This window comes from Ramularia collo-cygni (assembly GCF_900074925.1).
Source record: "Ramularia collo-cygni strain URUG2 genome assembly, contig: RCC_scaffold08, whole genome shotgun sequence".
Lineage (NCBI taxonomy): Eukaryota > Fungi > Ascomycota > Dothideomycetes > Mycosphaerellales > Mycosphaerellaceae > Ramularia > Ramularia collo-cygni.
Window position 1 is genome coordinate 1,050,957 of NW_019716262.1, and position 12,279 is coordinate 1,063,235.

The following is a 12,279-nucleotide window of genomic DNA, read 5'->3' on the forward strand; positions in this document are numbered from 1 at the left end:
ATCATAGAGCTTCAACTTCTTTTCCACTCTGGCGAGACAGAACATCGAGCGTTTGACAATCGTTGCACTGGGGAGACCTTACGCCAGCCGCACTGCATAGCAACCGACATCTTCCACTGCGTTCGCGACTATCTCAATGCAACAGCGAGACGACCGCCTGCAATGAAGCTTGTGGAAACGACTGTAGCGACTCAGTGGAAAACGGGACGACCTGTGGTAGCATTATAGCTGGGATTCGAGGGCAAACAGCCCCAGGCCTGTCCAGATGCCGGTGACCGGCAAGGCAGCAGAGAAAAAGGTCGATCTGGGTGCAGGACTCGCACGGCGCAGGTCGCAGGACTTTGCCACGAAGATATCAGGATGGAATCTTGCAGGAGGTGGTGTGGTGCAGAAGGAGGACGAAGTGGTGGTGGTGTTGGAGGAAGACGGCAAGACGGACACAGCGGCAGGCGCGAGCGAAGGCATTGTGCAGATTGTGGTCGAGACGGAGGCCTCGGTTCTGGACAGCGACCTGGCGGACAAGGACAATGACCCTTCGCCGGCAACGCCCCAAACACCCGCATCACAACCAAAGGAAACACCACCTTCCAAGATGTCCGGCGCGAAGAAGACTGGGCGAGAGGTGGATCTCGACCGCAAGGCATGGGTACGGCGGAAGAGCAAACCACAGGTGGAGCCGGTTCCACCACCTCCTCCCGTGGCCGAGTTGAAACAGGTTGGTGCGCCTAAGAAGCGCGTCATCAGCGATGGACACTGGCGTCGCGATCGCACTGCGAAGGAGGAAGTTCCTACGCCGGAGAAGGACATAACTCCAAAACCGGTTACCGTTCGGCGGAGCGTAGCCAGCGTTGGATTAAAGGTGCCGCCTTCAATGCAGGAGTTTATCGAATCGGACCCAGAGCCCGAGTCGCGCCGAGCGCGTCCTATGAGACATGCCCGCAAGGTCTCGCATTCCAAGTCTGCAGAACCGCCGCTTGAGCCCGACTATGAGAGCAGCGGAACGAGAGTGTACATCAAGCGGCGGAGGCGCTCACGCCAGGAAGATGACTACAGGAGGTCCGACAGCAGCTACAATGCAACCTCTTCTACCGACAAACGCAGCGCAACGACAGACATTACAGTTCCCAGCCTATCTCCGCCGAGACCTCACTCGGAACCTCGTCAGACTCAGAAGAAGCCTCCCAGCAGAGAGCATGAGCGCCCAAGGACGGCAAGAAATGCCGATGACTATGACGATGCACTCCGTCGACCGAGCTCGGATCGTAGGCGGACAGAGTCACACGTGCTCGATGAAGATCTGCAACGGCAACCCTCTACCGCACAAGGCTATGCTCGAAAGATCACAGAACGCATCAAGAAATCACACAATCCAGCGCCTGTGCAAATACAGCCGCAAGTGCATGCAACGCGAATCGATGGATGGCTTGCAAACATGCCGGACCCTTTCACGGAACTACAGGCGTCATCGCTCCTTCCAGAACCATTGGAAATCACCAAAAAAGCACCGCGAACTCGGCTGGAAGCGAAATCTGATGAAACGGACAACCAAGAGACACGTAAGAGCGGCGACAGAACGCGAAGCCTTCGACAGGATCTCAAGGGCATTGAGACCCGAGATTTTGCGTCGCGGAGCGTTACAGACGACGTGTCAGAAGTATCCACTTCACCCTCAAGTACCTTGAAGCGGCGTGGTGCAAGTCGTAAGTCTCCAGTGAAGGACCGATTTGTTCGTGGCACCTCACCAGCCGCTGGCGAAGCGATGATGAGTGGTGCGCTTCTTGGATCACCCCCAGAGCCTCTTCGCCCCACCCCTGTGAGGTCTGCAGAAAGAGCACGTATTCCAAGCGGCGGCAAGCGAGTATCCACAGCACTACCCGCCGATCCACCGCAGCAGCGAGTGAAGTCACAGAGAAGTAAGCCGGCACCGCTGCACTTTTCTGAGGACCAAGCTACCTCTGTGGATGGCAGTGTGCTGTCGCGTGTGAGTGACGGCGACGCGCCCAGAAGGACGGGAACTAAGCGCGGCCACCGAGTGAAAGATCATTCGGATCTGATGTCTGTTCTGTCTGTTTCAAGAGATGATGTCGATGTGAAGCCGGCAGCGCGAAGAAGCACCCGGACCCGTCGGGCCAAGCCAGAAGCTACCACGTTAGGAGAAGTCATGAACGATCTCTCAGCAGAAGAGCTCAAATATCAGCGTGAATTGCGCACCTTGGTTGACGGTGTGGTGCCGGTGCTGCTGCAGCATGCACTTTCGTCCAWGGCCTCGACGCCCACAGCGCCAGGTCCCCGGCCTTTGACTGATCCCTCGGTGACGCAGCCTGTAATCGACATGGGTATCGCGCTCGAGCGACTGAAAACTTGCCACAAACGAGCGCCGCTGCATGAATCGAGCGAGCTCTTGACCTGGGCTGAAGGAGCCTCTAAGCTCTATTCCGAGTACTTGAKATGCTGGCGTCTTGGGTTCACTGGAATTGTCGTCAATCTCGCACCAGCCGACGATGGGTTGCCACGCAACAAGGAAGGCGACCTCTTGGACGGAACTGGCGAGCGAGTGGACGTGGCCTATCTATTGAAACGTCCACTTGTGAGACTCAAGTATCTGGCCAAGACTTTCAAGGCGATCAATCAGCTCCAACCATCCGCAAATGCAGAGGATATGACAGCGAGATACCAGGATCTCATAGCAGCCGCGAAAACCCGTGTCAATAACGAACAAGCACGCCTCGAAGACGAAGCTGCTTCAAGCATCGATGCCACAAGAGCGCGGGACCCCCGAAGCCTGGCACCCATTACCGGCGTGACCATCGATCCCACAAGATCTGTCGGCGCAAGAGACTATTTCGACATGGAGCTTCTCCACTCGAGTGGGCAGCAGCTGGGATGCAAGATTGAGATTGTATACAGAGATGATGCGCCCAATCGGGGCAAGGCCGGGGATGTGCTGTTCTGCGAGGTTTCCACCACTGGGCGATGGCTTCTGTTTCCGCCCTTGCCTCACAGCCTTGTTACCGCACGAAGTGGTGACCGGCCAGGCGAGCTTGTTGTCATGGTCAGGGGCTTCTTGGCCAATGCGCGACAATGGCGCGAAGTCATGTCGTTGCAAGCAGAGGATGAACAGACATGCGCGGACTGGATTGACATGCTTGGAAGTTCGCCCATGCCGCCAAGATTATCACGGAAGTCGAGTTTCAACATGCTCAACGATGTTGGAGCACGTTCACCAGGTGTCGCAAAGCCAAAACTTGACACTACCGAACGTTTCAAATGCCAGGAACCCTCTCCTAGAGAGATTGAGATTCCTATTGGCGAACCCGCGAAGCAAGCGACCCAGACTTGGGATGCTAGCGAGGTCAACAGCGTTTACAGTGAGAGCGTACATACCGACACCCAGAGGATCAAGGCAAGTCGGTACCGTAGCAGCACTGCATCAACCTCATCCGCGCCCACGTATACTGAAGGCATACAACGCGAGCGTCAGGGACACTCAGTCCAACCTGAGTATTACTACGACAGGCCTCGTGGCGAACCAGCGACGAAACGCCCGAATACTAGCCACGGGAGGTCGCAATCTGACTGGACAACCTCATCAATGACAACAGACAGTAGAACCGACTATAGCGTTTGGCTTCCGTCTGATGATCAATATTCAGAAGCGTATACTGAGGCAGACGACCAACCCGAGGAGTACCATCAGAAAAGACCTGGAATGGAGCGGCGAACATCCTCAGTGCCATCATCTGATATGCCAACCATTCCGAAGATACGCAAGTCGAGTCGGCCGGACAGTGCTTCATCCGATAGAGATGCATTGCCGTCCCAAAATCAACATGAACCATCGTCGGCGCCAGCGAAGTTGCAGAAGCGGCCCGATTCCAACGCGAGAGAGCCAGGCGGTGACAAGGAAATCCCTGCACCACGGCCTTCACAGCGTGCGTCTCTCGCTTCGAGAATCAACATTCTGCCATCCTTCACCCCTGCTTTCATGAAGAAGGATCGACGTCCATCTTCTCCGCTCAAGCATGAATATGCACCGTCCACAGCATCCTACTCCTTGTCAGAGAGCGAGTACTCGGAGGATCTTACTGATGGAGAGTCCATCACCTCCGAATCGACAATGGAAGACGAGGAAGAGGGTATGACGCTTCAGGAGGAAGTCTCCACAGTGGGAGACCTAAAAGCATTTCAGGACTATACCATGAGGCCACTGAGAATGTCCTCTCCACCAGAAACCCAGTTCACCATGGGTGACGCCAGCTTGGGACCTTCAGAATCGGCCTCGCAAGGACCGTACCGTAGTGTACCGCAGACTAACGTTGCCCCAGCACAGAGCATTGCTGGTATCTTCTGCTGGTCTGATCGCGGCCAGTGGGACAGCCTCCATCCAGAGGAGTGCCAAATCTTCGTCACGCCTGGTTTGATCGAGGCATTCGACATCACCCAAGCCAACTCTGTCGAGTTGAGTGCAGAGGGTGAGGGGTCAACCCCCTCTTCAAAGGGCATCAGGCCGCTGGTAGCACTAGAACTCACCCCGTTGGTGCCTTTACGTCGCGGCACTGCGGTCGACATCTCCGTACGATCGCCACCATCCGATAACTCGCTCATCCGAACAAGCAACAATGTCATGTTCCGCTCTCGGAGCCCTGAAGACTGCGAGAGGCTCTACGCGCTGATCAACCGTGCTCGGATTGAGAATCCTACCTACGTGGCTCTGCAGAATGCCAGAGGACCCGTCCAGCAAAGCAACTGGGGCGAAGCTATGGACCGCCGCAACAGCACCCGTCAGACGAGCGGATCTTGGTGGAATCTTGGGTCGAGAAAGAGTGTCTCTTACCGTTCCAATGGAAGCCGGCCCGCATCAGTGGCTGTGACAGAGTCTTCAGTTGGCACCATGAACTCTGCATTTTCTGCACTCCGCCGTCTGAGTGGTGGAAACAGATTCTTCGACATTGCCAAGAGCACAATCACGTCACGATACGGCACTCAAAGCACCAACAGCGAGTCCCTTTCTTCTGGTGTCGCAACCCCGAACCCACTGGATCCACGCCTGGGAACTCCACTGGGCGTCACAAACTCCAAGATCCGCCTGTACATCCGCGAGAACGCCAGCAAATGGAAGGATCTAGGTTCCGCGAGATTGACAGTCATGCTTCCTCCCCGACAAGAATCTCCCACCACAAACCCCAAACTCACCGGTCTTGAGAAGAGAGTACTGGTGTATGGCAAGAGTAAAGGAGAGCTTTTGCTTGATGTCACGCTTGGAGAGACGGCTTTTGAACGTGTCGCGAGAACAGGAATCGCGGTTAGTGTTTATGAGGAGAATATGGGACCCAATGGAGAGATGGGGAGAGTTGGTGCTGTGGGAGGCGTGTTGAGTGCGAGGACGACTGTTTATATGGTGCAGATGAAGTCGGTGAGTTTTGATCGTATCGCTTCGTCGTTTTTGAGRGAGTATTACTGACTGTTTGAACAGGAACGTGAAGCGGCATATACTTTCGGTTTGGTCGGCAAACTGAGGTATTGAGTGTATATATACATCAACAAACGCGTGAGCTCTACCACGGTTTTCGGACGGGACCGCGATATAGATTTTTGCGATTCAAACCAGGCGCCCGGGGGGAAAGAAAAGGGGATTCTACCTTACAAACGTGTCAAGTCATTATTGGGCTGATGTGGTTGTTTCTGATGATGGCAATGATGTGTTTTATTAGCGCATGCAGTACCTTACTTTATATCTTACTTTTCACAATTATCCCTGTAATATGATGTACTTCATCATTATTGAACAACAACAAACAACAAGGATCATCCTGCTTGATCAATACCTTTTCTCCTGCATTAGATTCAACCGACATTTCTTCTGCTCTCCTGCATGATTAAGGTAAGAGAGCATTGCTGCTGCAGATTGACGTACTTCCCCTCCCCTCCTCTCCCCTCGTCTCGGGTTCTAGCGATAGAGTTTTTTGTGTATGTATGTGCCGTTAGCTGCCACATTTTTCAAGCAGTGTTGCTATATTTGGCGCCTGTCAAAGGTACTTTATCACCCTGCTTAAATCTCTAGAACAACCCAAAGGATTGTATACGCCCGGCTCTGGTTCTATTCCTGGCGAGGGAATGAGATGAATTCCATCTCTTCTACCTACCTTAAGGTTGTACTATCTTGAGCCTTGCTCTCGGCAGATGAACAACTTAGCGACGTCCATCAAGAGTTTCACGATGGACCGTATCGCACCTGACCAACAAACTATTCTGGTCATGTCACATCAGGCAGGTATGTTCATACTTCCTTCCCATCGGGCGCAGAAGTATTCTAGAACCATATTGTATGACGAGGTAGCTACAGGAGAATGGTGTCTGTTTGGCTTTGACTTGTGTGAAATGTAAAGGACACCGCCGCGATCAACAGCAGATGACAACAGCTGCGAAATGGTTTAGCGAGCGGTAAAATGCTGTAGGTAGGATAGCTGTGATCAGTTTCATTATGCTCGTCATATCGTTATCGTACAGGCCAGGACATCAGGCAAAGCATGTCATTCTCATTCCCGTTCCCGTGAGTTCTAACGCCTCGCTAAACGCAATAAAGACGGAGAGAAATAGCACATGGCAATCAATCCCCTTTTCCAGAGACGAGAGCTGGTTCGCCATTCGCAGATGTAGGCGGGCCGGCCAAGGGCGAATGCACCGTCCCCGAACCTCCCAATTCGGAAATCTGTCGTTCTGCAACTTGGTCAGTGTGTATCGTTGGAATCAATAGATACAGAAAAAATACCCAGCTCAGCGATTCTGTGTTTCAGCATTTGATTCTCGMGTGTGAGATTCGAGGTCTCCGCTTGGTAGAAGGAACACTCATCCCGCGTGCCACCCAGGAACAAATCCTCCGTCAGGGGTCCTAAACCACCCGATTGAGGTCGTAGAGCTGGCGAGACACCTCTACTGCATGAGCCAGTAAAGGACATGCGAGCAGATGAATCGCGGGAGATGGAGTGCCGGCGGGGAACGTGTGCAGGATATCCTCCTGCTGTTGGGTGTGTTGTAGGTGAGAAAGGCTCGGCAGTGCTCGCGGGCGTGAGGGGAGTTGGAAAGCCATTGGTGTCTGAAGTTGTTGGGGAGGCATCGTTTTGTTGTCTACGGACTGCGGCGAGCTCGTGTTGCTGTGTACGAATCTGTGAATAGTCAGCAGTGATATCCGACGAATTCCATTCAAGCCGACTGACCATATGAAGCAGGCGGTTGACCTGTGACTCTTGCTCATTCTCCAACGTTTGGTGCAGCTCTCCCAAGCTGGGTGTGCGAGCGTGGTGTGGATCGGCAGTGTTCAAACTGAACGACCTCCGGCTCGTACGCGGAGAGCCGCCATTGCTGTGCTGCATTTCTCCCGGGGCAGGTATACTGGGATCGTTCAGGGAGATGGTGTTCAACAGGGAAGATCGTCTCCGTTCCGAGCTTGGGGATGCACGGCTTGGCGAACGATGCAAACCCGCATTGATGGTAGCAGCGGCAGCGAGGGATGACACTGAAGGCGAGCGCGGGGACGGCGGACTGGCACGAGCGTCAGTCGTGCTGATTGATATGCGGCGGGGCCGGTCAGCCAGCGGAGAGGAGGAAGTCATCGAGGGCCGGCGGGCGGGGAGGGAGTTTAGGTCGGGCGACATGCTGCTGCTGTGGCTTGGTGGCATTCGCTCTTATGGGGAAGTGGACATGTAGGACCGATGACGGCGTGCAACGAAGATGTTGACGGTGGAATGAGACATCATCCAATTGTGCCAGTCATCAGCTGACAGCTGACACCCACCCTGCTTCCAATTGCCTACCTGAGAATGCCCGCCTAGTAGCTACGACCCCTGCTATCGATAACGGCTCGGCTGTGTTGTGTTGTGCAACCACATCGGTCGGAAGAGGAATCCTCATCAACGCCTTCATCGACGAACAACAGCATGGCAAAGCCGTTGAGATGTCAACGGCTGTCGACGCGAGTGACCCGTGTCAGAACGACCTCGGCCTGTCCCAATGCAACGAATGCGATGTCCATTTTCGAGTCCCATCACCCCTCTCCGCAGGGGGAACCACACCACTCATCACATTCACACGCGTGCTGGTGTACATTAGTCAAACGGGCGGACAGCCGTTGCAAATTGAGGGCAAAGCACAAGAGCCGACGTGGTCATGCACTGGTGAGAAGATTGCCTTAATTGGCGGAGCAGGAATTTCCACATCTTCGCCATCCAGGGTCCTTTTGTTGCCAGGAAGGGCGGTCCATCGCGCGCTGCTGTGCAAGTTTGCAGTTGGGCTCGAGCGATGTCCTGCCCGAGTAACTTAGATGCACCGCTCGCGTAACTTAGCTGCATCGCTCTGCCGTTCGACGCTCCTCCTCTGCCGTGCCATCTATCCCGGACCTCCGACCCGGGCCAGCTGTGACCGACGGCGCGATTCACGCACGTGCACGTCCTCTCTCTGGCACCGGCACCATTCCCAAACCCCTTCCACTGGTGAGGAGGACTAGCCGGTGTGGGCAGACGGAAGACTCCCGCGTGGATGATACCGCGACACCAACTTTACCACAKCCAAGCTCCAACTATGCCGATCCCTCCCATTGCGTGCCAGTCATTGGCCCCGTCCCCTTTGCTCTGTGCGGTCTGCCGAAAGCGCGGCCCAAGCAAAAGGCAATAATGTCCAACCTCTATCCCCTCGTTCCCATGGTGCAGGGCGAACGGGTTTGGAAAGCGTCTGGCATCATCGCGACTCACCCCGACCACGATACTGTTCCTGCTTCGCCCCGCTCGGGATCCCGTTATACACTCCAGTGCCAGATACTCATGCTGCCGCAGTTCGCTTGCGTCCGCCAACACCAAGCCATCGCGGAGCAGCGAGGTCCGATCCGATTGAGATTGCATCTTACCCCCGAAGCAGCGCTGCGTGTCAATCGATGGTGACACAACAAGGCCACGAACCCAATAACTGGTATCCGACTTCTGCGAACGATCTGGAAGACGTGCTGCAAGGATCATCATCCTCTCGTTTACATGGATGCGCCTGTTGAAACGCAGCTGCTTGACTTGGACAGCGATGCCCGGCATGCACGAAACGAATTACCAGAATTGTCGCCCTCCCAATCTGGCTCAGATTGCCCGTCTCTGCCTCCGTCACGCACTTTAAGCAAACGCAAAAGCCTGCGTGCGCGCCCTACCGACCTATTAGAACAGCAACATGCTGTTCCCCCGCTGCCTCTGAGAACCTACGCAAGCCAACCCGAGTTGCGTCCACGCTCGTCCAAGATGTCTCTCTTCAGCCTGTTCAGCAAACCCAAGGTCGAGAAGTTGCGTGGGTATGCCGAAGCCGGGTTGGAGACCCCACCACGTGCATCATCGCACAGCGTGGCACCGCCGACTAGGAAAGGTAGCATTGGCAATGGAGGGTTTGGACGAGGCCCAACGAGGCCAGCGACATCAGCATCACAGATCACGAGAAAGCCAGTTCCTCCGCCGGTTCTACAAACACCCAACGATGATCGAACGTTTGAACCACTCCCCTGGTTCCAGGTACTGCCGCAAGCTATCCAATACGGCACTTTTGAAGCATCAATGATCGCCCCGGACGTCGTGCTGCAGAAGAACCGCCAGCGTACGACTGGAAGCATGCTCAACCCTGCTGGTCGTCGTGGTAGTGCGCAAGACAACGACCCAACCCCTCGGAGGAGCGGAGATTCGAAAGCAGCGGCCAGGACAACCTTCAAGTCGGGCCCCGTCGCAATGAAAAGTGAGGATTCGTCGAAAGTCTCCAATCAGGTCTTTGTCCTCACCACATCTGGTTATCTGCTACAATACGCAGACACCGCAGCCAGCGACCGTCTGCCCGAGAGGATCCTCAAACTTGACAAAGATTCTGCCGCCTTTGCCTCTGACCTGATACCAGGGCGACATCATGTACTCCAAGTGTCACAGGCTGTGGATTCCCAGGGAGAGTTGATAAACGACCGACAATCTATCTTCTCCAAGTTCTCTTTGCGCAGTCACGCTCCAAAACGAATGGTTTCAAACTTCCTCATTGTCATGCCTGGCGCTCAGGAGTTGAGCCAATGGTTGACGGCGATCCGACAGGAGATTCAGAAGCAGGGAGGAAAAGAGGCCCGTTCCGATTCCCCTCCTCCACAGCGCCCGACTCCCGGCGATCTTCCCAAGTTGGATCTACGGAAGACTCCAAGCCAAAGTCATCGCTATCAAGTGAGAAGAGATCCGACAAAAGTGCTCAGCGTCATCTCTCCTCTTAGCGACACGTTTGCTTGGTTTCCAACTCCACTGGCGAGCCCGGCAGACGCGTCTTCAAGAAAGCTTTCGCCGTTTGCTGAAGAACCGCTATCGAGAAGTGAAACAGACTCTGTGCAGACAAGGTCACGAGCACCGTCTGAATCGCTGTCACTGGCCTCGTCGACAGGCCAGTCGGTCGAGCATCACCAATTGGAGACGCTTCGTGACAGCACGCGCATATCTCACACATCCACTGCTGCGACGGTCTCGACGATTCCATCTCGCAGCAACTCCTTGACATCCTCGCCGCCGCCTGAGCAGGCACGAGAGTTTAGCGAAGGCCACACGACACCTCAGTATCGCAGTCTATCTTCTTATACCTTGGCGAAGCGACGTACGGCGGTTCCTATCGCGCTCAAGTCCCCAACTCTCAGCGCCTCCGGAGATCCACTGCCGCAACACTCGAGTGGCGTGGTCAGTCACTCGGCCGAAACACCAAGAGTGTCGCCGAAATCCAAGCTCGCACCTCCAGCTCTCAAACGCCTAACAATGGCGCACAGTGTCCCTAACCTTCGCATCAAGCTGGATAGACACGATTCCAAAGTTGCATCACCCGTTTCCCCAACCCGCGACAGACCGGACTCCTTCCTAGGTGCTCTCCCGGATGCGAATTCTTACATGACCAGGACTTCGCCGAGCCACCACAGGACTTCCTTTGCACAAAACTCACCTGTCCGTGAGATGCACGTCGCCACACAAGCAAGACCGATTAGCAGGAGTTCGTCTCATACATATGGCCTTCAATTGCGTCAGCCCGCTTTGCGCACCACCTCCATAGAGCTTCCTCGGCGGACGTCTGAAGATGAAGATGTTCTCTCCCCAATCCCGGCAGTGCACACACTTAATGCCAAGGTCGACATTGCAGAGCGAACCTCGCTCGACGCGACACACATTCCTCCAAGAGGCTCAAGCTTCGAAAACACCCGACGACTGTCTTTGTTCCCCACAACAGAAGCCGTCGCAAACCAACGTCGTCAACCCGACATCACAAGCCCAACGCTCCGTCGACCCTTTAGCCTACAGGTCCGTACCGGCGACCAAGCAGCTTTCCTTTCATCATCCAGAACATACCCACCCTCTCCTCGCACCAATTCACAGCAGCGCTCCACCACGACCGTGCCCATCAAGAGGCTAAAACCTAGTCGATCATTCCAGACATTCCCATCGGATGCGCCATCGAAGACCAATCCCTACCGACAGAGTTCTTTAATGTCCACCAATGAAGGTGCACCATACAGCSACCGTCGACCTTCCTTACCCGTCATCTTCTCCGGCGCCCGCACACGCTCTTCCATCATCCCGGGATACGGCAGCGTCCCACTCGGTCCTCCAGCTCCACCTCCTCGTGCTCCACTTCCAGAACTCCCACCTCCAGGAGCAAGAAGTCGAAGCAAGAGTCCCATGCCAATGACGGTTCGAGAGCGCCGCGTCGCAGCCGCCATCGCTGCGGGCAAATGCTGAACATCTCCATCCCTCCCTCCTTGGTACTTTTATGACGAAGATGACTGCTACTATTACTATTACTATTACTGCTGCCGCAACCTTTTGCCATTTGCTTTGTCTAGTTTATACAATTTTGATTTGCTTTTCTGTTTCGAAATGATACCCACTGCTGCGCGCAGAGAAGGAAAAAAGAATGGGGGAAAGGAAAAAGTCCCCCTTGAATTTGAGCTGAACAGTACTTCTCTCTCAAGGTAGAGCTGAGATTGGAGGGGATTGGATGTATTTATGTATTACATGTGTACGATGTAAAAGGGAGAAATCCACAGCCTGGAGACGTACAGATGGTTAGTTGGAGAGGAGAAGACGGAACTTTCTACAGAACAATTAAATGATGCTGTTCCCAAGTCTACTTGACATGCATTTTTTCTCGTTTTGCAGAGATCATTCCGATTATGTTCTATCATTCCATGCTATCGCTGTGTGCCAATCAAAGCAGGCAAAGCAAATGGGTATCATAAGTCTCGCTTCCGCGTAA

General features: G+C 54.5%; 3 protein-coding genes; 2 read left to right on the plus strand and 1 right to left on the minus strand.

Moving 5' to 3' along the window:
- Window positions 1-265: 265 nt before the first annotated feature.
- Window positions 266-5,524, plus strand: RCC_05937 (uncharacterized protein; the record flags this gene model as incomplete). XM_023771201.1 has 2 exons in its annotated part: window positions 266-5,413; window positions 5,474-5,524. 2 exons carry the CDS (start codon window positions 266-268, stop codon window positions 5,522-5,524), a joined length of 5,199 nt encoding a protein of 1,732 aa, XP_023626969.1.
- Window positions 5,525-6,607: 1,083 nt separating this feature from the next.
- On the minus strand, window positions 6,608-7,652 carry RCC_05938 (uncharacterized protein; the record flags this gene model as incomplete). XM_023771202.1 has 3 exons in its annotated part: window positions 6,608-6,717; window positions 6,770-7,163; window positions 7,215-7,652. 3 exons carry the CDS (start codon window positions 7,650-7,652, stop codon window positions 6,608-6,610), a joined length of 942 nt encoding a protein of 313 aa, XP_023626970.1.
- Window positions 7,653-9,272: 1,620 nt separating this feature from the next.
- Window positions 9,273-11,762, plus strand: RCC_05939 (uncharacterized protein; the record flags this gene model as incomplete). The annotated part of the gene is made up of 1 exon (XM_023771203.1): window positions 9,273-11,762. The coding sequence occupies one exon, from the start codon at window positions 9,273-9,275 to the stop codon at window positions 11,760-11,762; it is 2,490 nt and encodes an 829-aa protein (XP_023626971.1).
- Between the last annotated feature and the right edge of the window lie 517 nt (window positions 11,763-12,279).